This window comes from Ceratotherium simum, chromosome 6 (genome assembly GCF_057802395.1).
Source record: "Ceratotherium simum simum isolate JZ-2026a chromosome 6, ASM5780239v1, whole genome shotgun sequence".
Lineage (NCBI taxonomy): Eukaryota > Metazoa > Chordata > Mammalia > Perissodactyla > Rhinocerotidae > Ceratotherium > Ceratotherium simum.
The window spans coordinates 31002377-31026794 of record NC_141905.1 but is presented as its reverse complement, the minus strand read 5'-3'; the positions used below and the strand labels follow the sequence as shown (position 1 = coordinate 31026794).

The window sequence follows — 24418 nt, the reverse complement described above, 5'->3', positions numbered from 1 at the left end:
TAAAGGTAAGAAATTCATGGCATATGAGATTTCTGTACTTCCCGTGAAATAATATCATTACGTCCATTTTAGGATGACAAAGCAGAAGCCCAGAGCTGTCCAACAATGACTCAAACCCTACTATGGGTTTGAACAAAATACACCAAGAACAATTTCGAGCTCCACCAGGATCTAGACTGCGTGCCACAGGAGGGGCCAGAGGCTGGGAGGAGCTGAGGAAAACAAGGCAGCTGAGAAAAGTGGGCAGGGCAGCTCCTTGGAGAAGCCTTCCCCTTTGGGGCACAGCCCTGGCTCCATAGTGAAGTAGAGTAGGAGGGTAGGAAAAGCAAGCATGGTGAGGAGACTGAGGCAAGAGGCCCCGACCCTTCTGGTATGTATTAGTTTCCTATCGCTGCTGTAAAAAATTACTATGAACTCAGTGGCTTAAAATAACATATTTGTCATCTTACAGTTCCGGAGGTCAAAAGATCAAAATGGGTCTTCGAGGACTAAAATAAGGTTGTCGGCAGAGCTGTGTACGTTCTGGAAGTTCTAGGGGAGAATCCGTTTCTTGATTTTCCAGCTTCTAGAGGCCTGTGGTCGCATCACTCCAATCTCTGCTTCTATCGTCACATCTCCTTCTCTGACTCGCCCTCCCGCCTCCACCTCTGTATAAAGACCCTTGTGATCACATCAGCCCCATCCAGTTAATCCAGGGTATCTCCCCATCTCAAGGTCCTTGACTTAATCACATCTGCAAAGTCTCTTTTGTCACGTAAGGTAACATAGTCACAGGTTCAAGAACTAGGACGTGAACATCTTCGGCGGGTCATTATGCTGCTGACTGAGTGATGCGAAGTCATTCATTCACTCACAATACGTATTTTGAACACCCACCACTAAGGGCGAAGTACTGTGTTGGACAGTGCTGGGGACGCAGCTACCCCCAGGGCTGTAGCAGGGTTAACTCATTCCCTCTTCACCAGAACCCCAGGAGGTAGAGACTATTACCATTATTATTCCATTGTACCAGGGAGGAAACTGAGGCACAGAGCAGTTAAACAACCTGCTCATGGTTACAGAGCCAACAAGTGGCAGAGACCATCTGTCAGGGCCCCAACCAGAAACAGACAGCACACTCAAATTAGGACAATTCAAGATGTGGGAGGCTGTAGGGGAACCTCAAGGGATCGTGCAGTAACCAGGGTTAGGAGCAGAGAGCTGCTACCACCCAGAGGAAACCTGGAAGGAGAGAGTGGTGTCAAGTCCGCCTCGAGAGGTGTGACCTCTGCACGACGGGCACAGCCAGCCCGAGGTGGACCTCACAGGGAGGTGGCCAGGGGAATAAATTCACAGATTTTATTCTCCTCTCTTCCTCTGACTTCCTGGTGGGGCTCCCCAGGGGCTGCACCCCACCACAGCCAGAGGGTGAGAGAGGGCGAGGATCAGCATGGAGAGTGGATCCAGAGGGCAAACAGAAGACATCGTGCCCCAGACCTAGGCTGGAGCTCAGCATCTGTGCTTTGAACACTAAACATCCCAGCATCTCATCTTGTGTGTCCTGGTTCAGCCTAACCACAGGGTGGGCCGCTCCTCATCTCCTGGTAGGTCCCAGGCTCAGGGTGACATAAGTGCTTGATGACTTCGTAGTGTATACCAACAGCCTTAAAATGCTCAGACTTGCTGGCGTTGGTAATCTTATCTCCACGATTCTATCCCAAGGAGGCTGAAGCCCATGACGTTTGGGTTCCTTTACTTCTCTGCTAGGGAGGGCTGACCACTGCCTGTCAGCATGCAGCAGGGATCACAAACAGCTTGGCCTTTGCCCTACTGAGCTCAGCCAGGTAACCCCAGGGGACAGACGCCCTTGAGGACTGATGGCAAACACTGATGCAGAAAGCCACACTCTTATCACTGCCTCTCTTGATCTGGGAGCTGCCCCTTGTGGATAACTCAGGTGAGATGCACTGTCCCAGACCCCGCTACTCCAGTGGTGGGCTGTGCAGAGACAAATAGAAAATGCGTGCCCAGCAGAACAGATCTGCTTGATCCCACACTAAAACCAAGACATCAGCCTCCAACTGTCCCCTGCAAAGCTTCAACGTCTGCCCTGCTGTCCCAGCGTGGTTCTGGATCCCCTCTTCTCTCCCCCTTCATCCACTAAGTGCCATCAGCTAAAGAAAAGTAAACCCAGTGGGCAGAGGCAAAGTAGGAAGCTGGAGAAGAACAACGTGGCTGTGACCCACCGTCTTCCATGGCTTTTGGGTCACTTGCCCTGGTTCTTTCCTGATGGACTTTCCCAGGACGGTTCATTCGCTCTTCTGGCTCTGGATCATTATTGAACCAGTGACCCATACCCCCACCTCTCCTCCCTTCTTGGAACACCAGCAAAGAAAGCCCTCTGGGGCCCTGACATACACCGTCCACTGGCACACCCCCTGCCTGCCCCTAAACACCTCGCAAGACTCCTGACCCGGGGACCGTGAAGCCCATCTCAGCCAGCCCAAACCCAGCCTCCCCCTGCAGCAGGCTCTCCTGGTAAGGGGACTCATCGCTTTGGGGGGCCGAAGGGTCCCATGACCTCCTTTGGGGGCTGGATAAGGATAAGGCTTAGGACTTGGCACTCAAGGTCCCGCTGACACAGATTCAGCCTGTGAGACGTCTCCTGTCGGCCATGAGGCTACCTCCCGCACCTTCCTGGCCTCACACCTTGACGCACGCTGCTTCTCCTGCCTGAAATGCCTTTCTCTGCCTTTGCCACAGGCCTGTCCCATCCCACCCCCCAGGACCCTTCCCAAATGTTCCTGATACCAGCTCAACACAAGGTTGACATAAGGGAAGCCATATTGTAGAAAAGAGACCATATTGTAACTTTGAATGACCTCTGATTAACTAGCCCAGCTGGATATGCACCCTCCAGGAGATATATACGCTCTGTAGATTTTAGGGCCCCTCTCAGCTGCCGTAAGACGATAACTTTGTTCCTTTGAGTTCTCTAGGAATGCGATGACCCCCAGACAGAGATTCTATGCTGACATCCATAACAACTGAAAGATCTGGTGTGGCAACACCCAGTCTGTAACACCAGAGGGTCGATATTCCTAATCCCCTCCCCTATAACCCACTGGCCTGTATAAGTGCTTCAAGATGGTTTTTAGAATGCTAGTCCACCATCTTCTGATTTGCTAGCTTATCGCTTAATAAAATGCCCTTTCTCTGCCATCATCTTGCCTCTTGATGATCAGCTTTTGTCTTGCGGCTAGCAGATCGTGCCCCTTTGCACCATAACATTCCCACTTGGCAGATGTCTCCCTCGGGCCAGTCCCTGACGACACACCATATCCCTCTGCTCTGAAATGTCAGTCTTGTACCATTTTTCTAGTCATTTTCCAAACACATTTCTCATCTTCCTGAAAGATGCCTCAGGAATTCCCCCTTTTTCCATCTGGCAAACTCCTACTCATCTGTCAAATGCTCCCTCTAAGCCATTTCTTCTGGAGGTTCTCTGATTCCCCACTGTTATGGGCTGAATTGTGTCCCCCCAAATTCTTATGTTGAAGCCCTAGTCCCCAGGACCTCACAATGTGACTGTATTTGAGATAAGGTCTTTAAAGAGATGATTACGTTAAAATAAGGCCCTTAGGGTGGGCCCAAATCCAACCTGACTGATGTCCTTATAAGAAAAGGAAATTAGAACATACAGAGAGACACCAGAATACATGCACAAAGGAAAGGCCATGTGAGGACACATGAGAAGGTGGCCATCTGCAAGCCAAGGAGACAGGCCTCGGGAGAAACCAAACCTGCCAACACCTTGAGTCTGCCTTCCTGCCTCCAGAACTGTGGGAAATCAATGACTGTTGTTTAGGCCCCCCAGGAGGCGGTGCCTTGTTACGGCAGCCCTAGCAAACTAACACCCCCACCACCCAAAGCAGAACTGACTTCTGCCTCCTTGGCACACCTGCTGGACTTTGAGTAAATGTCTGCTGTGTCATCCCTCACATTATAAGGGGTTGTCTGCTTATACACCTGCCTCCCCTGAGAGACTGTGGGCTCCTCAAAGACCAGGTCTAGATCTTAGTTTTTCTTATCCTTCCCAAATGTCAGGTGCTACAGGGATTAAATGAGATGACAAGTGTAAATCCTCAGCATGCAGCTGGGAGGGCTAAACACCCAGTGAACCTGGACTCTCGTGTTATTACTCACCTGATCATGCCCACAGCCGGGCCCAGAACAGGTACTCATGAGGAACTCCTGAACTGAGCTGACAGGCAGGCTGTGAGACTGAATGTACACACAGACAATGGCCAGACCAAATATAAAAATAGAACTCTGACCCACAACCAGCAGCAACCTGCCCAGGAAACCAACTCATTAGATATGTAACCAGCCTAGTCTGCTGTAAGTCAGACTTGTAGGAAGTCAGACTGCTATCTCTTACCGACAATCCAGGAAGCCAAATAACACCTCCTGTAACAATCAGCCCCAAATGGCCAGGACTTGATTACTGACAGCTTCCCTAATTGTTGTCCCCATTTCCAACTTAGGACCGATCGGTGAAAGCCAAATCTGCACGCCAACCAATCACATAGGACGCCCCCTGCTAGCTGGCCCACCCCCAGCTTCCCCAGGTCAACAGCTTCCAATCAGGGCACCCCTGACGCCCTCCCTTTTATCCGCTGTAAAGCTTTCCCACTTGTCTGCCTGCCTTTGAGTCTCTGCCAAATGCAAGAGACCATGGCTGACTCCCGTGCTACAGCAAGCTCTGAATCAACAGCCTCCGCTTATTCTCATTTGGGTGGTCTTCACTTATGTCTGCAGGCGTGTCTCACACACCTCTGGCCTGGCAGGCCCAGGACACACTCAGTAAAAAGACCTGAATGACTTGCCCCAGGAGGAAGTGGGGAGATGGGAACACAGGAGAAGAGTGGGGCAGAAGAGCCACAGCCAAACATTGGGACCCACTCCTCCGCAAGGCCCACCTGCCCTTTGGGTGGATTCCATTGCGCCATTGGCCTTCTCAGGTCTTGTTTTTTCATTCCATAAAATGGGTGATGGATATCAAGGCAATGGAATCATTTAAAGATGACCCAGTTCTGAGAAGGCCATGAGCCTAGCAGGAGACAGTCCCCAGGGCACCCAGGGGAAACAACTTTGCAGGCAGGGAGTAAGCACACGGCTCTCTCCCCAGCACCAAGGCAGGCCAACTCCTCCATCAAAACTCAGAAGAGGTGGCTGGCAGGCTGTGCAGACCCCAGCAAAGCCTATTCAAGCCTCCTCTTCACACATGAAAGGAGAGGGATTTTCTATTTGAAACAGAAACCACAACAAAGGCTAGGCCCAAAGCCATCTTGGCGGGAGCCAGGTGGGTCTCTCAGCTCCAGCCCCCCTGCCTGTCCCTGGTCATCGTCCCTCAATCGCTGCCACCTCTGTGAAATCCAATTACTGGGCACACCACCGCCTTCCGTTTGTAATCCGAGGTGGCGTGGGGGAGTCAGAAGCATCAGCAGCACAGGAGGGAGTATAAACCGCATTCTTCAACAGACTCCTGACAGGAAGGGTATTATGATAAATACATTTCCAAGGCCGAGGCACGAATGCACAGGGCTCCAGGCCCATTTCTCTGGCACTTGTCACCATGCCCCCTGGAGAGGGCCTACTTACTCATTCCACAAGGCGCTGCCAAATGTCAACTCCTTTGAAAGCCCTCGCTTCCATACCCACCCCACTGCCCATGCCACTCTCAGGAAGAATTGATTGCTGGTCCCAGCAGTCCCGGGTTTTTCCACACCACTGTCACAGCCCTCGGTATGCTGGGTGGAGTCTATTCCACATCCCTGGGCTCCTTTAGGGAAGAAGGTGGAAGTAGGTTGTTGTTTAAGCCCCCCAGGATGTGGTGCTTTGTTACAGCAGACCTAGCAAACTAACACCCCCACCACCCAAAGCAGAACTGACTTTATTTCCCTGTTGGCCTTTGTTTCCCCGCCTCCAGACACAGGTCCAGAACATGGCAGGTGCTCAAGGGAAAGTCGAATGAAGGAAAGCACAAATGAACTCTCCTCTTACCCAAAGTAAGCCCCACCGCCTGATTGTGCCCTTCCTGGGGGTCCCAGGCAACCCCAACCATCCGTTTTCTATCTTTCTATCCTCCTCTGGAAAGCAAACATCTCTAGGGGACCCTCGAGCTGATGCATGTGGCCTGGAAAGGCAGTCCTGGTCTGCAAGGTGGGCGACCTGGGTGTACTGCTTTGAGACCCCTGACAAGGCCCTTCTCTCCCTGACCTTTCATCTCCATCCATGAAACGAGATGGCAGAGACAGCTCTAATTTTTTTTTTTTTTTTTTTTGGTGAGGAAGATTAGCCCTGAGCTAACATCCGATGCCAATCCTCCTCTTTTTCTTTTTAGGAAGACTGGCCCTGGGCTAACATCTGTGCCCATCTTCCTCTACTTTCTATGGGACGCCGCCACAGCATGGCTTGACAAGCGGTGCATCAGTGCGCGCCCAGGATCCTAACCTGCGAACCCCAGGCCGCCGAAGCGGAGCATGTGCACTTAACCACTGCACCACCGGGCTGGCCCCTGGTGCCCTCCCCAATTCTCCCGCCCCTCATTTCACAAACATACACCAAGTGCCCAGGCTACAGCTCCACTCCATGGGTCACTGGGTGGCAGTGGACTCTTGCAGAAGGATGGAGGGACCACTCTGTGGAGAGGGGAGCTGGCACTGCAGTGCCCTCTGCATCCTGCTCGTCCCTCTGGAGAAGCCATTGCAAAAGAACCTACAATGCCCACCTGCTGGCCTCTTGCCCATCTCCCTGCCAAGCACCCTTGTCTGCTTGCTCTGTGTTCACCTAGCAGAGGGAACACCAACAGCCCTAGCACCTGTCACTCCTGAACTGAGAAAGCAGCACAGGAGAACAACGCCAGCTTTGCGGGCGGCAGAAGGGGACTTGTTCAAGTCTACTGAAAAATAACTGCTCCTGGGCCTCAGGACCCCAAACACCCTACTGGTCTGTTCAGAATAAGAGAATCACTCCAGGACTCACTACCTTGACCAATATCAATCTCATTTACAGCCATCGAGAGGCAGGAGTGACGCTTAGAGATTTCCAGGCTGCAGGGAGGGCACATCCTCAAAGCCTCCCCGTGGGAATGATTTCCCAGGTCTAGCTGACTGGGGGCTGGCCCTCATGACACTCCCCAGACAGTGTTGGAGCCTGAACAATGAGGGCTAGCCAAGCCCTCCTGGCCTCAGCTGACCAGGCCCACCTCGGAGCTGACAGAACGTGGTCATGAACTTGCTGGTGAGGGACTTGAGCTCGTTGTTGGCCAGCGTGATGAGGTGGATCTGGTCGGTGACATTCCGCAGGACCTTGTAGATGCCGACGGGGAAGGAAACCAGCTTGCACTCAGCCAGATCTGCAGCCAAAGAACAAAGACAGAGCAGAGTTAGCGGCCACAGCTGCCCAAGGACTTGCCTCAAACCACATGAACCCCAACCCTGTCTCCCCTCCAGCCTCCTTGCTCTCCCGCCTCTCTCCCCTACACCAGGCTCGAGACCCTGCCCTCCATCTTCCAAGAGCCTTCCTCCTCCTCCTCATCATTAATCACACTTGTCCTACCTCACACCCTGAACCTTAGGGGTTACTCTAGCACCTTCTCTCTTACCACAGCCTACTAGCCAGAATGCAGAAGGCACAATGACGACCAGCATTCACAGCAGTGTCTTTGAGGCCTGCAGAATTCATAAATCCCTCTAGAAGCATCAAGGACTCAACAGTGGAGCTGTAGCCTTAACAGTCTACAACTGTATAATAGTTGTACTCTATAATAGTCTACTGCTTTGAAAACAGGCAATTCACAGACTTTGTGGTTTGCCCTTCTTCCCAGTCCTGTCACTCTGAAGGCAAAGCCTGTACAAGAGGCGGCAGGGAAGCTGTTGTGGAGAACAGTCTGGCAGTTCCTCAGGTGGATAAACTTAGAGTGACTGTATGACCCAGCAATTCACTCCTAGGTGTATGCCTGAGAGAAATGAAACCATACGTCCACACAAAAACACAATTACACATGAATTCAGAGCAGCATTTTTCACAATAGCCAAAAAGTGGAAACAACCCAAATGTCCATCGACGGATGAATGGACAAGCAAAATGTGGTGTAGCCACACAATGGAATATTATTCAGCCATAAAAAGGAATGAAGTACCGATACATGCTACAACATGGATGGAACCTGAAAACATCATGCTAAGTCAAAGAAGCCAGTCACAAAGGACCATATAGTGTATGAGGCCATTTATATGAAATGTACAGAAGAGACAAATGTATAGGGACAGGAAGTAGATTAGTGGTTACCCAGTGCTGGGGGTATTGGGGTAGCAACAAAGGGGTGGGTGTTCCTTTGTGGGGGTAATGCAAATGTTCTAAAATGGATTGTGGTGATGGTTGCACAACTCTGTGCATATACTAAAACCATTGAATCGTACACTTTAAATGGGTGAATTGTATCTCAATAAAGCTGTTTTTTATATATGGCAGCAGGAAGATACTGAAAGCACGGAGGCTCAGAAATTAGGCTGCCCAGCTCATCTAAGTCACTTAAGGTGCCTGAGCCTCTGTCTCCTCATCTGTAAAATGGGGGCATCACCATCTACCTAGCGGGGCTATCAGGAAAATGAAATCTAATAGAAAGTACTAAATGTACTAACAAAGTGCTGGGCAGGTACATAGCGGGAACGCTACAGATGTTATTTCTCTCCTCCCCTTCCACTTTACTCTCCCCTCCTCATCCAAATCCTCTCCATACTTCAAGGCCAGCTCCCATCCCACCTCTTCTGGAAATCTTCCTGGATCACCGCCATTACTGGTGATCACTCCCAACCCCTGACCCCCAAGGGTACTTACCAACTCAGACAGCACTGCCCCATCTCTCAGCAAATTCTTGTCCTCTCCCCAAAGAGGCTAGGCTTTCCCAGGCCTCTAAGCCTCTGAAGATCATTCCAAAATAAATATGCAAATTCAATAATATTCCTATATGCCGGTAATAAAATACAGTTTTTAAAGATCCTATTCTGAACAGCAATAATAGTATTTTTTGAAATTAAACAAAAAAACTCAGAAGTAAACAGGATTTAACATTTACATAACCTCTTACATGAAGATGACTTTTTAAATGTAGGAGCCATAAAGAATCACAAAGAACAGATCAATAAACCTAACTGTACAAAAAATATAAAATGCCTGGATACTTAAAATAAATAAGGCAAGCAAAAGATGGTGAAAAGGATCTATAAATAGGATAGACAAATAGCATAGGATAACAAAGAGTCATCTTTATTATTTAAAATGCTCAATATAGTTCAATTAAAAAAAATTGAAACCACCCAAGAGATAGATGAGAAAGGACATAAGACATTCACAGGGAGAAAATACAATTAGTAAACAAATACATGGCTCCTGATATTTACTGCCAAACTGGTCTCCAGAATACTCGTGCCAATTTACATATATTCTGTCCAACAAGTAGAAGGATGATTAAAAAAAAATTCTTTGCTAATACGATCAGGGGAAATGGTATCCCTTGCTTTAATTTGCAATTCTTTCAATAATGAGACTGATTATCTTTCATGGTTAATTAACCATCTTTATTTCCCCTATGGAAAATCCTCTTTGTGTCTCTTGCTATTTTTCTATTTGGAGTTCTGGCATTTTTATCCCCCCAAATGTTGGTAGAGCTCCTTAAATAGTATTATCAACCTATGTCTGTTCACTGTTTTTCTTGTTTAATAGTTCAAGTTATAGTATTTAGGGCTTTTTTTTTTAAGCAGAATTAAAAAATTGTATGCACACTGTAATTCCAACTAGGTAAAAAAGTATACATGCCTGGGAAAGAAGATCCAAAGGAAAATAATGAGAATGTTAAATGGTTATTAGAAAGGATTTGACCCATTTATTACTATTTATAGTCCCACTGTTCATTTTATACAAAATAAGTTAAGTACCCACTACATATTTATATAAAGATATTTTTGAAGTATATATAGGGATACTTTACTTTTAAAATAGAAAAATAAGTTTATCATAAAAATAGCTTTTATTGGAAAAAATAACCTGGCAAGTTCAAGGATAAACCAAGAGCAGCCAGCTCCTCACCAATGAGAGAAACGAGAAAGGCAGACCCATGAAAGAAAGGCAGCAACGCTCTGCAATGGATTGGAGCAGAAGCTACGAGATGGAACTTTCAGGACTCAGGCACCACTGAAGAATCAATCATACAGTGCACCCCCGCTCCCCAAAGTGGGGAGAGAAAGTGCTCAAGTTGAAGGCAGAAAGACATAAACCCATAAAGTCACTCAAGTGATTTCCAAGGGTCCTCAAAGAGCTGTCTTCCCTGAGTAGATCAGCCCAGACACGCCCAGCCCACAGCCTCGTTCCGCCCACCTGGGCCACCCACACACCATCCCAACCTTGTATCACCCGCTCTTCCAGTCGCCAATTCAAGCAACACAAGGCCCCGGCAGCCTCACTGGGCCAACTGACATAAGCCACAGAAGCGTATCACCCCCACACCTGGAGGGGGCGGAGGGCCCGGAATGTCTCCACGCCTGCTGCTTTCATTTACTCTACACAAATAGCTATCATGGCCCTACTGTGTGCGGGGCACACATTGTGCCCAGTGACTTCCCTATGATTTTTTTGTTCTTGAGGACTCCATCTGTTCCCCCATCCTTTGACCCCAGAACTGCCTGCCAGAGGCTGGTGTGCGTGTGGGAGGGGCACACCACAAAGCTCCTGCTCAGAACAGTCTGGCTGCCACAGATGGCAAAGGGCTCTGCTGGGATGTGATGCAAATACCTCCCATCCAGGCCACATCACCAGCCACTAACACAGCACGTGGACTCCAATCCCCGCTGAGAGGAGAGGTCCATGATCTTGGGAACAGTTCTCCGTGGTTCCTGGGACAAGTATACGGAGCTCTAGGTACCCAGACATGCTAGAACAAATCTCAACCCTGCCCAGTCATCTTCCCATCTGTGCACAAGGAGCACAATATTTTCTGTTCATCCCCTGGGGGATGGGATAACCATAAACAGTACCACTTAATATTTCATATGTGCTAGTTGTAAGAACTATCCTTTCTGTACCCACGAGGAAACTGCAATTAAGTGACTTGCCCAAGGTCATGCAGCTAAAGGTAGAGGAGTAAGATTTAGACGAAGGTGACGCTGATCAGGAAGCCAGGTGTCTTAACCGTTCTACTATCCTGCCCCTTTGAGTCAAGAACGTGCCCAGGTGCCTGCCTCTAGGCCGGGCCAGAGAAAGGGGAGTGTATGCAGAGCATCTCAATGGGAAATCAGGGCCTGTCTACAAAGTCCTGTAGGCCTTTCCAGTTCAGAGCCCATGATTCTGGGGACAGAAGCCCCATAGTCTTCTTCATGAGCCAGTCACCTTTTGTTCTCAGGAAATTCTTCTCCAGGTCTAATTCAGACGATGGGCACCATCTACACCCACTATACCTGTTTGCAGTACAGAAAAGCCCCCTGAGCTGAGCCAAGTTCAATGCTGGGCCCTGGGGCTTATGGGGGCAGATAGCACTACTTCCAGAGGACACAGCCAGGATGTGGCTGGTGGCCAGGTCCCACTAGGGAGGGGGTACCCCACCCAGGGAAAAGAAGACCCAGGGTGGAGACGGGCAAGTCATCCTCAAGGAGCCATGGGATGTCATCAAGAAGAGGGTCCCATTCTCTCTGGGTCCTCAGAGCTGACGGCACAGGAATAGTTCACCAGACATAAAGAAAAGGCTCCCAGGTGAGGAGGGGAGTAGAGCATCACAGAGTGTGTTCAAGCAGGGTCCCCACAGAGAGGACTCCTGGACCAGGTGGAGGCCGGTGATCTCAAAGGTCTCATTCTACTCAGTAAAACGTAGCCAACATCACTGAGTATTTTCCATGTGCCAGGCACAGTACTAGGCACTTTTTATATAGTAACTCATTAAATTTCCATAACAATCATGAGCTGCCCTCAACCTCATGGGAGGAAAATGAGGCCCGTGTTGATGGGTAAATTGTCCAAGGTCATTCTGATAAGATGATGGAGTGCAAAGAATATGAATGCAAAGATTCCAGTAGGGTAACCAACATGTCCTGGTTTGCCCAGGATGTTCCCAATTGTAGCACTGAGAGTCCTGCATCCTAGGGGACCCCTCCTCAGTCCTGTGTAATTCAGGACAGTTGGTCACCCTGGATTCAGGCTGCACACTGATGGATGAGAGATTACCAGAGTCAGAGAGGAGACAGGGAAGGCAACCCAGGCATAGGCCATGGCATGAGCAAAGGCCCAGAGGACTTTCATTCCCCTAGGACTCCACCTTTGAGCTCTGCCTTCTCTTATAATTTCCCAGAGCCTCGCCCTTGCTCTGTGAGTCCTCAGAGAGGAAAGCTCCAGCACTGGAATCATTTCATGCTAATCGGTGGTGCACGCCTGCCCACAGACCCTAACAGGAGCTCAGGGGTACTAACAACAGGGAGCAACACCAATATCTGGACAGCTAGACTCAAGCTGCCTTTCCCCAGTGCCTCCATCCAGCCACAGACACCTGCACTGCAGCAGAGGACAAAGGTGCTTGGGGGAAGTCGCTGTCATAAACACAAGGCGTAATTATTCTCATAATTATAATTATTATTGCAAGAGCCAAACGGCATGTCCCCAAACCTCTAATTAGGACAGTACTCTGTGTTAACAAAGCAGCTTTTTATTCGAAACGCACGAGTCCTTCATTAAAGGTTATCTCATTAATTCTAATGAATGCCTGATGAAACGTAACTCGTGGGCAGAACCAGAGCAACACAAGCAAAATCTAAGAAGTAAATAGAACATTCTGTGCAAGTCAGGAGAGCTGGGTCAAGCTTGCATTGTTTCTCAGAAACATGGAACTCTGACCCCTGCTCGGACTCTGCTGAGGTGGGCCTGGTGATGGGGCCCCACAGGGGGAAGCGGACAGGGTCAAGGAGCCCCTGCCAACCAAGTCACAGGGCCGAAGGAGAAGGCGTCAGGCACTCAGGCTGGCCATGACGCAAGGCTCCCAAGGCTGTGGGAGGAATTCTGCAGCCAGTGTGATCTGGTCCTGCCCAGAAGGTCTTTTTTTCACAAAATGTCTTTTTTCATGGAATTTCAGGGTTATAAGGAGACTGGAGGTCATTTAGCCCATGTCTTCCAAACTTCCCAGTAAGAATCATCTGCAGAGGCTGATCCTAGGCCCCTCCCAACTGAGATTCTGCTTCAGTGGGTCTGGGATGGCACCAGGGAATTTGTTTTTAACGAGTATTCCCAGGTGATTCTAATCAATAAGCAAACTTGGGAAACACTGAGTAACACAGCCTCCAATCTCAGACCTGAAATTCTCTCAATGTCTCCCCCAGAGGGCACACAGTTCTCCTTGAACACCTCAGTAATGGGGAGCTCACTCCCCCTTCCAAAGAGTGCTTTTAACTGTTAGAGAGTTCTTTCATGAACCATGTAATCACTGCTTCCCTGCCACCACCCACTGGTCCTTCTGTTCTCCTAGATAGTACATCTAGTATATCTGCCCCACCTTCTGCATGACAATTCTCTACATTCGTGAGGGTGAAGGATGTGATAAGCTTTTCTCCAGGCAAAAACATCCCAGAACCTTCAACCCCCGTGGTTTTAGATGCTCCCTTCAGAGAGTGGGGACTGGCCCAGCTCAGACCCTGTCCCAGCCAGAAGAACTCATTCAGGCTTTCAGTCTGTAACAGACGACTGCAGCCACCATTTGTTGATGCCAGCTGTGAGCCAGAGACTGTGCTCGGGCTTCAGCCCCACGGTCTCACCCACTCCTCACAACCACCCTGGGAGGTCAGCTCTAGTCTTACCGCCATTTAACAGAGGAGGAAACCCAGTCACAGAGAAGTTACAGGATTGCACTGCTCAAGGTCACATGATTTATCCAAGGTCATCCAGAGAATGAAATAATAATTAACATTTATAAAGTGTTTCGTATGTGCAAGTCAGTGATCTCAGCGTTGTCATATTAACTCCTAACCCTCACACAAGCTCCATGAGATGGGAAATATTATCACCACCCCTGTTTTTAGAGGAAGAATCTGAGGCACAGAGCCACCGGTCTTGGTTAGTGGGTGGCAGAGCTGGCCCTGAGTGCATGTCCCTAACCACTACACTACACGGCCTCCCCAGAATATGCACCTCTCACTCAGGACAGTCGGCCGCTCTGAAACAAAATGGGAGATTGCAGGGGCCGGCCCGGTGGTGCAAGCGGTTAATTGCGCGCACTCTGCTGTGGCGGCCCGGGGTTTGCCGGTTCAGATCCCAGGCGCACACCCACGCACCGCTTGGAAAACCATGCTGTGGCGGAGTCCCATATAAAGTGGAGGAAGATGGGGCCGGCCCCGCGGCTTAGCGGTTAAGTGCGCGCGCTCCACTGCTGGCGGCCCGGGTTCGGATCCCGGGCGCGCAACGAAGCAGCGCTTCTCTGGCCATGCTGAGGCCGCGTCCCACATACAGCAACTAGAAGGATGTGCAGCTATGACATACAACTATCTACTGGGGCTTTGGGGGGAAAAAAATAAATAAATAAAATTATTTAAAGTGGAGGAAGATGGGCAGGGATGTTAGCCCAGGGCCAGTCTTCCTCAGCAAAAAAGAGGATTGGCAGACGTTAGCACAAGGCTGATCTTCCTCACAAAAAAAAAAACACAAAAAAGGGAGATTATGAGTTTCCAATGAGCAGACATGTCTTCCAAGACTTACAATGGATTCCTACGGACACCGGTATATTGCAGTTACCATGGAACTATTTAAGGGGACTTAGAGTTGAAAGAGCTGGTGAAAGAATTATCCAGTATCAGGAGCCTGGATTTGTCACTAATGGGCTGTGGGACCTCAGGCAGGACCCTCCAGCTCTTACACCCTTGGTTTGCATCTGGGTCAAATGCCAGAGTTGGAGCCGGTCTCTCTGAGACCCCTCCCGACTGCCACTGTGGACTCCAGCTGGTGGTCCTCAGACCTGGCCACACACTGGAATCACCTGGGGAACTTCACAGGCTCTTGATGCCTGAGTCCCACTCCCAGGGATTCTGACTTAATTAGTGTCAGCTGGGGCTTGGGACTGGGGGAGGGAGGAGTGTCAAAGCTCTCCAGGTGATTCTAATATGCAGCCAGGGTGCCGGACTCTGCACTACACCACCGCCTCTCAAACTACAATGTGCAAATAGATCACCTGGAGATCCTAGTACGGCGAGGATTCTGACGCTGCAGATCTGGGGCGGGGCCTGAGATCCTGCATTTCTACCAAGCAGGCCCAACGACCGCTCTCAGTAGCAATGGCTAGTCCAACACAGTGGTTCTCAAAGCGGGGTCCCCAGACCCGCAGCATCAGCATCATCCCAGCACTTGTTAGAAATGCACATCCCCGGGCACCCCCCAGACCTACGAATCAGAAGCTCTGGGGACCGGGCCCAGCCATCTGCAGTTTAACAAGCCCTCCAACTCTGATGCCCACTCAGGTTCCAGAATCTCCGGCACAGAGGGACTGGGGCTCCTGCCAGCTGGGGCTACTTGGCCCTGACTGACAATAATGGTGACAATACTGACGGTAACCCACATTTACTGGCAGCTGGCTGGCCCGGGCCTGCATAGGGTCTGTGGGTTTACTCACTCATGGAAAGTTACTTTGCCTGTGTGCCTCCCGCGTCCCCTCAGACCAGGCTATTGCACGGCAGAGCCCCTGTCTCTTCAGTCTGCTCTCTTGCCTTGTTCGTGTTTCCAGCTCTGAAAGAGGCACAGGCAACCCTCGGTGTGGAAGCAGCCTGGGCTGGGCTTAGGAGCCCACATTCTCGTCCCAGCCCCTCTGCTCTCAGCTATGGGGGCTCAGGGAAACAACTGCTCCACGAGCCTTGTCTCCTCTCCTGGACAATGAGGGTTTGGACTATGGGATATTTGGGGTCTCAATCAGGCTGGACATTCTGTGACTCCACGATTCTACTGAGCAAAGTCTCTTCGGCCAGTGCTCCTGTCAAAGAGAAGAGGCTGCAAGCTGCAGCCAAATGTTTGTGAACTGTCTGTGCCTTAGAACACGCTAGAACATGCACTATAGTGGAGGGAATCATTGCTGTTGAGTACAGAGCTGGGATTTGAACCGAGAGCAGTGCAACTGCAAAGCTCATGGTCTTTCCACGACACCACATTAATCTACACTAATTCTCTTCCTACCTTGGTCACAGGACAGGCCTAAAAAAGCAGTAATAGAATAATAGTTTACCCTTACATGGCACTCCTGTGTTCCTGAGACTTCCCTAAGCACCTGACACACCTTATCTAATGGAACAACCCCACGAGGGAGGTGGGTGTGGGGCTCTCATTCAGGAGGCTGATGGGGTGTGGCTCTCATCTGGGAGGCTGACACAGATTTTTCTGTAACACGAAAATGAAAACTTAGACCTGGGCCTGCTGGGAAGAGCCAGCACCCCTTCCAGAAGATCAACTTCCCAGCACCTCTGGGTATATTCAAGAGCCAGGGGAGTAAGAAGCAAAACGGTAAACAGCTGGGCCTCCCTGACTCCAGCCGCCAGTCTCCAAGATGCCACTTGATCTCTAAAGCTCGAGGTGCAGGACGTGGTCACCGAGGCCTGCACCGACACACCGCTGCGCGCAGTTGGGCTGTATTTTAACAGAGTCACTTGTGTACAGCATTTACAGAGCGAACTAGCCCTGGAAGGTTTAAGACAAAAAGAAGCCCTGGCCCTGCTCCCTCCTGACAAATCCCCTTCTCCAGAGACAAGGATTTTCAAGTCTTCTGGGGATTTTGCTGGTGTTTAACCCCTGATCTCTAGAACAGCCTTTCCTGGGCTTACCCCATGTCGCATCCCCTGGAGAGAAAAGGGCACAGGAGGAAGAGCTCACTGAGGACCACAGAAGTCCAGAAAGTTCCACCACAAGAGCACTTATCCCGGGCCCTGGACGGCAGTGAGAGAGAGAAGGGAGAGAGGCACTCAGGAGAAGGGGGAGTGGGCGTGGCGTCTTCTGGGACGTGGGGGGACCTTTTCACTGGACCGGGCTCTGGGTTTGGAGGAGCTGTCTCTTTTACTTCCTACTTTATAGACCTCTGTATTGTCTGATATTTTCACAAGCACTATTACTTCTCAGTTTAAAGAAAGTAACATCCCTACTATGCAGCTTCCCAGGGGAACTGTATTCCCTAAGTGCTAAGAAGGCTGGGTCCCCGGAGATCCACTTCGATGCAGACATGGGGAACGGGGCGAAAATCCCGTCAGGGCCACACTCAGAGGAGCTACTGCAGAGCGCAGCGACAGCCCAAAGGACAAACGCCAAACACACGGGAATCCAGAATCCCCGACCGACTGCAGGAGCCCCAACCTCTCTGGTAAATAACATGACTGCAGGCCGCCTGCCTCAGAGAATAAAGCTGAGCTCTGGCCCCCTGGCCAGCAGCCATCACACCCAACAGTCAGGACTAACCACACAAGAGCCAGAGACCTTAAAAGGAAGAGATGGCCGCAGCATGGGCCTGAGGGCTCTCTCTCCCTTGGCGTCCAAACTGAGGCTTTTCTTGGGCTGGCTCTTTCTTGCTGTGGGATCTAGGGCAAGTTAGTTACCCCCAGCCTCAGTTTCCCCTTCAATAAAATGAGAACAAGAATTCATGCAAAAACCTGTATGTGCATGTTCAGAGCAGCATTACTCACAAGAGCCAAAAAATAGAAGTAGCTCAAATGTCCATCAACTGAGGAATGCATAAACAAGATGTGGTATCTCCATACAACAGAATATCATTTGGCCACGAAAAGGAATGATGTACTGATAGAACATGGATGGACCTCAAAAACAGTATGCTAAGTGTAAGGCGGTCAGAAAAGGCCACATACTGTATGATTCCATTTATATAAAGTGTCTAGAATTAGCAACTGCACAGACAGAAAGTAGACTGATGGTTGCCAGGGGCTGGGGGAGATGGGAGAAATGGAGTGATTACTCAATGGTACAGGGTTTCTTTTTGGGGTAATGAAAATATTCTAAAACTGATCATGGTGATGGTTACACATCATGAATATACTATGAATATGCTAAAAACCACAGAATATTACACTTTAAAATGGTGAATTTTATGGTATGTGAATTATTCCTCAATTAAAAAAAAATGAAGACAAGATGATCCACCTAACACGGCTGTTCTGAGCGTGAAATAATATGTCCACGAGGGGCGTAGCGCAGAGCACGGCAGATGGCGTGTGCTCAGTAAACTGGAGATGCTGCTCCGAGGATGCAGACGTGGTTTTCACATGAGAATTCATCACAAGGATGTGATGCTCCCTGGAGGAGGGAGCAGACCCTTGGCAGTTCTAACAACCTCACAACAAGGAGACAACCTTGTGTGTTACTGTGGGGTCTGGGACTTGCCAAAACCATCCCTGCTTCTTCCTGGCAAGCCAGGCAACCACCTTAAAGGAAAAAAAAAAAACCCTACATTTAATTAAAATCAAAAGTAAATCCCACACAGAATACAACCAAAGGACACACAGTCACCAATCTGAGATATTAAATTATTTTAATTTAATCAGTGACTCATCGCTAACACATAAGTACAAAAGGGAATACACAAACAGCAGCCGCTTGATCAGAGGGATCAAGTAAGTTGCCCAAGGTCACACAGCTAGGAAGTGGCAGAGCCAGGCTTCAAACCAAGGCAGCCCAACTTGGGATCTCCCACCTTATTCCACCCACGAATGAAGGTACAGCTGGCCTTCTGACATGGCCAAAACCATGAATGTCACGTGCACATAGTCGAAGGGAGGCAAACACTTGTTCCTTGCTGGCAGGGACAGTGTCCTTTCACCTCTCGTCCTCCCCAACACCTCCAGCGCCGAGCAGGAGGGGCCAGTGCACATCCCAGAGTAAATCTCCCTGGCCTCACTTGCTAGGCAGCAGAGAAACCTCAGGATCGTTCTGGCGGCACCCTCGCCACAGCTGAGGCCGCTGGCCACAAGGCAGGAGCCCACATCTATTCTCGAGGAACGTGTGGGCGTCTCCAGGGGTGATGAGATGCCAGACAATGCAATTAGCCTGGAGCCTGCTTCTGAGCAGGGCAGAGGGCGAGGGGGCTGGGCTGACAGCTGGGGAGACCACACTTACCCAACAAAAGGCAGTGCCCCGGGCACAATAGAGCTGCAGAGTTATCGACTGATTGAATTTTTACATCTTTTCTCCTCCTCAAACAATTGCTCAGGGTTTGAAATAATAAGGAATCCAGCCCTGTAAGGAATGCTTTCTCAGAGCAGTAATTGGTCTTCCCGAGGTTACAGGTGGACGACTGAACGGACCCAGGAAGCAGCAGCAACGCCTCCAAGCGGCATCTGGTGCTCAGCATCTGACCCAGCATCTCGCCCACCTGCCAGGCCCACCACCACAGGCTCACGCTGTTCCCACAGTCTGGAACGCCCTTCCCTCACCTCTCTGGCCCCACAAACGCTTTGGCCAGCCCAGCCCCACCACCCCCAGGAAGGGTGCCCCAACTACCTCACCCCCAACCCCGAGACACCCGCCTTAGTGCTTGCCCTGGACCTTCTTCTCCCAGCTGGTAAACACCTGCAGACCAGCCTCCAGGATCCCTGAGCAGCAGACGTGGCTGGAGGAGCGGGGGTCCTCCTGCTGACCACCCCAGGCCTAGCACAGAGCTGGGCAAACACTGAACTTCACCATAGCCCTCACCACCGGGAAGCTTTGTCCTGGGATCCCCTTTGTAAAATGGGGGTACAAATGCCCTTTTGGGGAATGAAGGAAACAGCGAGCTAATATTCGTCTAGGATCTGAGTTCACAGCAAGAACCATGCCGCCTGCAGCAAAGATGTGATTATTCAGCAAAGACGGTTGTACTGTCACCTGAAAGAAACCAGCTTTACAACTCTGGACCATGACGGTGGCCATTTCTTCACGGAGGAATCCCTCTCCTGGCCTCCACACCCTGCCCTGCCTTCCATCCCCATCACCTGAACACCTCTCCCCATTCAAGAACCTTCAGGACTCCCCACGCCACATGGATGACCCACCCTCTGCAGCCAGGCCTTCCTGCCAAGGGACTTGAGTCTGACCTCCGTTTCTGGTCACCCTGCTGTGACTCCACGCCCACCCTCCAGCCCAGCCAGACTGCTCACTGTTCCCTGCAAACCCCCTTTATGTGCCCACCTCTGTGTTTTTTCCTGGTGCTGTTCCCATTAAGTAGAACATCCTCCCTTATCCTCCAAAACCTCCTCTCCCGTCAACACCATGGTGCAAGGTCTGGTTGAAATGCCTCCTCTCCACGAAGCCTTTGCTCACGTCCTCAGTTCGTGTAATTGCTCCCGCCCCTGAGCCCCCGTGGCATGTGCTCCCTCAGTCAGGAGCCAATCCTGGGTGTCTCACGTGAGAATGACTAATGCGTCTGTCTCACTCCTCCTGGCAGGGCAGAGAGCTCCTGGAGGGCAGGGATTAGGTCCCACTGAGGCAGGTGGCATATTATTGGGGCACAGGGGCCAACAGACTCAAGTGCAAAATCCAGCACAAGATTTGCCGGCTGTGAGAATCCAGGCAAACCACTGCAGCTCATGGTGCCTTAGTTTCCCCTTCTATGAGGGACACGAAAACTCCACCTGTCCAGAGGTCTTGGGAAAATCAGATGCAAGCATTCACTTGACAACACTTCCTGAGGACCCAGGACATGCTGGCGCTATCCAGGGACACGGGGGCCAGCAAGACAGAGCCCCTGACCTCAAGGGGCTGACACCCGAGTGTGGGGAGAAGAGCGGTAAATACGAGACAAATGCCTGAAAGGATGTCAAGCAGTGATACTGCTCTCAAGAAAACAAAGTGGTGTAATGGGAGAGCAGGTAACTGAGGCGGGCGCAGGGGCAATCCTCACTAGGGCGGTCAGGGAGGGCTTCTTGGAGGAAGTGACATTTAGCTGAGACAAGGGTAAAAAGGAGAAGGGCATGCAAAGATCTGGGCAGAAATACCAGCAAGTGCCGGGCCTCACAGGGTGCCTGCCAGAGCTCAGTAATTAGCTCCCTCCTCCTCTTCCCACCTCCCCACCTTCCGCAGAGCGTCACACAGGGAATACACATCTGCTGAAATGAACTCGACAGAATAAGGGATCCTGGGGATAAATTGGTGCACAAAAAAATGTGTGTCTTAGCAAAACGCAGGTAACCAGGATGAGGCAGATGCCAATTAAAAAGCTTTTAAATTCAACCTCGTCTTCGAAGATAAGGACCTTTTGCAGCACCTGTCTCTCAGAACAAGCCACAATTTTCTAACCTCTGAAGGAAAGCAGACATCACTCGTCTCAGTCTTTGTCACCACATTTACAGCTCGGAGATTGTCGGGGCTCCGTTCCAGAATGACCGGCTTTGCCAGGCCCCTCCGACATGCACCTCCGTCCCCGGCTGCCTCGTCAGCCCAGAGCCATGTTTGCATTTCTGGAAGTATTTGATTTTAATAAACTCCCCAGCCTCGCTAAATCACCTCCCCAAGATTAACACTATCATACTCAAGCAATGCAAGCTTTTGATGCCACAAAATTATCAATTTGGTTATCTTTCTGAGGCAGAACATTTTCATTCTTCTGCCAACACAGATTTTGTGAAGCTGCATAATTATCCAAGTGATTTCCAAGAATATTCCGCCTTCTAAAAAATGCCGCTTCAAGTGCGCGTGACACGTAGGGTAGCCAGGCAGGCGGGGGTCAGCGCTGGAGAGAGGGGGAAGGAAGTACTGGGGCTGTCAGGGACCCCAGAATCAGGGTGGGGGCCGAGACAGACAGGGTCCCTCTGGGGCAGCAGCACTCGTGTGGAAATCTCCATTTCTAGCTGCCTATGCCAGTATTTCCAGGCCCCTTGCTATGCACTTCTTCAGGGGTGTCCCTTGGGGACCCCAACTCATCAGAATCCTCTTATCCACCCCAAACAGCCCAGACTTTCCTATTTCTGTTATGTCATGAGGAGGTTTCAAACTGCACGCCCCCTACAACCAATCAGCAGCCTACCGCCATCCACGGCCTCTCCTTCCTCACGTGTCTCCTCCCACTGGCCCCACTCAGGACAAGGCCACCCCAGCACAGGCCTGGCACGTGGAAGGGGCCTCTTCCCTGGTTTCCCTTCCGCGGGTCTCACATCCATCCTACGCCCAGCGGTGATCCCCCTAACCCTCACCTGGATCATGTCATTCCCTGCTCAGAAACTGCCAGGGGCTCCCCACTGCTGCCCCAAGGCAGCTCAGGCCCCCAGTTAACTCACTGAACTCAGATGCTGAGCATGACTCTGGTGTTTGAAGCTACCACACGGGTTTGCTATTCACAAGCCAGCGACTTCACCCGGTTTCCAACCAGCAACAGTCTACTCCGTGCTGTTGGTTAACACGGGGGTAAGGACTCGGCAGCTGGAGTGCCTGGGTTCAAATCCCCTCCCTTGCGGAAGTTGTTTTGCCTTTCTGGGCCTCAGTTTCCTCCTCTGGAAATTGGAGACAATAATAGCAGCTGCCTCATATGGCTGAGTGACGATTAAATCAGGGGGTTGTTGTGAGGACTCAGTGAGACAGCTTAGCACACAGGGTACTAAATAAGAGCGCACTCATTATTATTCCTGGGGCATTTTGACTCAGGTGATTTTCACTTTTCAGGCTATCTTTACAATCTAACCCCTGTGTAAGATAGGACTTCACTGCAGAAACTACTTAAGGCGACACTCGGGGCCCTCTGAGATCTGAAGCCAACCTCCACCTCCCCTCCTGCCTCAGCTCCCTTTACTCTTGTGTGTCACAGCCTTGCTCCTCCCGTCACAAGCACCGGCTTGTAGGCTGCCCACCCCTCTGCTCACACAGACCCCCTCACCTACAATGCCCTGTCCATCACTCCCGTCCCACACCTACGCCCCTAAACCTGCTCCATCCTCCAAGGTCCAGCTACAACGCCACCTCTTCCAGGCAGCCCCCTTAGCATGATGCTGCACCAGCGCCCAGTGTGGACACGGCTCAGGACAGGAGAGGCAGAACTCATCCTCATGTAGTTCACTCTATGTTCTGCAAATATTTCACAACCCAGGAGATCGCTTGCTGCCCAGGCCTGTCTCCAGAGCTTGTGGCATCTCCACAAGTCACTGTGCCATCCAGGTCTCAGTCTCCTCCTGTGCAGGGAACTCACCTCCCACTGGGCTTCCCCGGAGACTCCCAGGGTGGGACTCGTTCTCACAGCTGGGGCCATTTCTGCAGACCGAAGAATGAGACGGGGGCGAGAAATAAGGCGAGAAGGCTGAGTGATCTGTAACCACGACATGAAGGAATTCGTCCACCCACGCAACAAGTGCGTTCTGAGCACCGATGCTGTGTCAGACAGCGTTGCAGCGACGGGGACTCAAGGAACAGGTCGGCTGTGCCTGAGGTCGCCCATCACTGACTCCCACTCTTATCCTCCCTCCCTCCAGAATTCTGTCCACGGTGGGGCTGGAATGAGGGCAGGAGGGGCTCATGGCCATTGGAGCTTCTAAAGCTCTAGAAGGGGACTCAAGGACACCCCCCAACAGAGAGAACTGGGCCACAACCATAGGGCTTTGGGGTCCTCTTCCACTACTGCTATAAACGGAAAAAGCCTCAGGACGCCAGCTAACCATCCTCATCCCCAGCAATTCTAGAGTTAGCCAGTGTAACCCCAAAGGGCCTCAGAACCACTCTAGTTCCACAAGACACTGCCAGGGAGGAAGGGACCAGGGGACAGAGGGAGGAAGCCCAGCTTCTCACTGTTCACCCTTTGGGCCTCGCGCTTTGTGCACAATACACGTGTAATGGCTATTGTTTTTAAACTGAAACATATACAGTTTTAATCGTATTCCTCAGAGTGCACAGGCCCAGGCTGGAGCCATAGAACAATTTTTCTCTCTCTCTCTCCATCCCAAAAGCTGCCTTCCAATACTGAGCTTCTCTCTTTCCCTCCACGGCCCCTTCTGTACCTGAGGCTTGGGGTCCAGACAGGCCCCCACTGAGCCCATGCCAACCTGCGGCACAAAGAGGCAATGCCAGACGAGGGCATGGTGAGAAAGGTTTGCAGAAACCCCCACCCAGCCCTCTCCTGGCCTGCCTGAACAGCGAGCTCAGTGCCACCCGCCTGGACACATCGTCCGTGTCCGCTTCTCTGGGGCAGTCCACAAGCAGCCAGAACTCCACAGGTGCCCCGGACAGGGCTGACACCAATCACTCACCTGGGAAATGAGAAGGCGCCCCAGGCCCAGGCCCTGCATTTCTGCACCACAGGCCGCCGCGCTGTGCCAACTCGGTGCCAGGGAAGCCCTCGGCTCTCTGGAAGCTCTATTGATTTTCCTTGTCAAACTGGTTATTTGCCTCCAAATAATATTTTCACACACTGCCCCCC

The 24418-nt window shown here is 50.9% G+C and overlaps 1 protein-coding gene across 2 annotated transcripts in view; it reads right to left on the bottom strand.

Annotated features, from left to right (window-relative positions):
- LRRC20 (leucine rich repeat containing 20) overlaps window positions 1-24418 on the bottom strand; it is an 81060-nt gene that overhangs the window by 41990 nt on the left and 14652 nt on the right. For both annotated transcript variants that reach the window (XM_087432075.1, XM_004427025.3), the window contains exon 3: window positions 7250-7399. In XM_087432075.1, the coding sequence (XP_087288201.1) occupies window positions 7250-7399 (150 nt within the window). The remainder of the gene's footprint in view (window positions 1-7249; window positions 7400-24418) is intronic.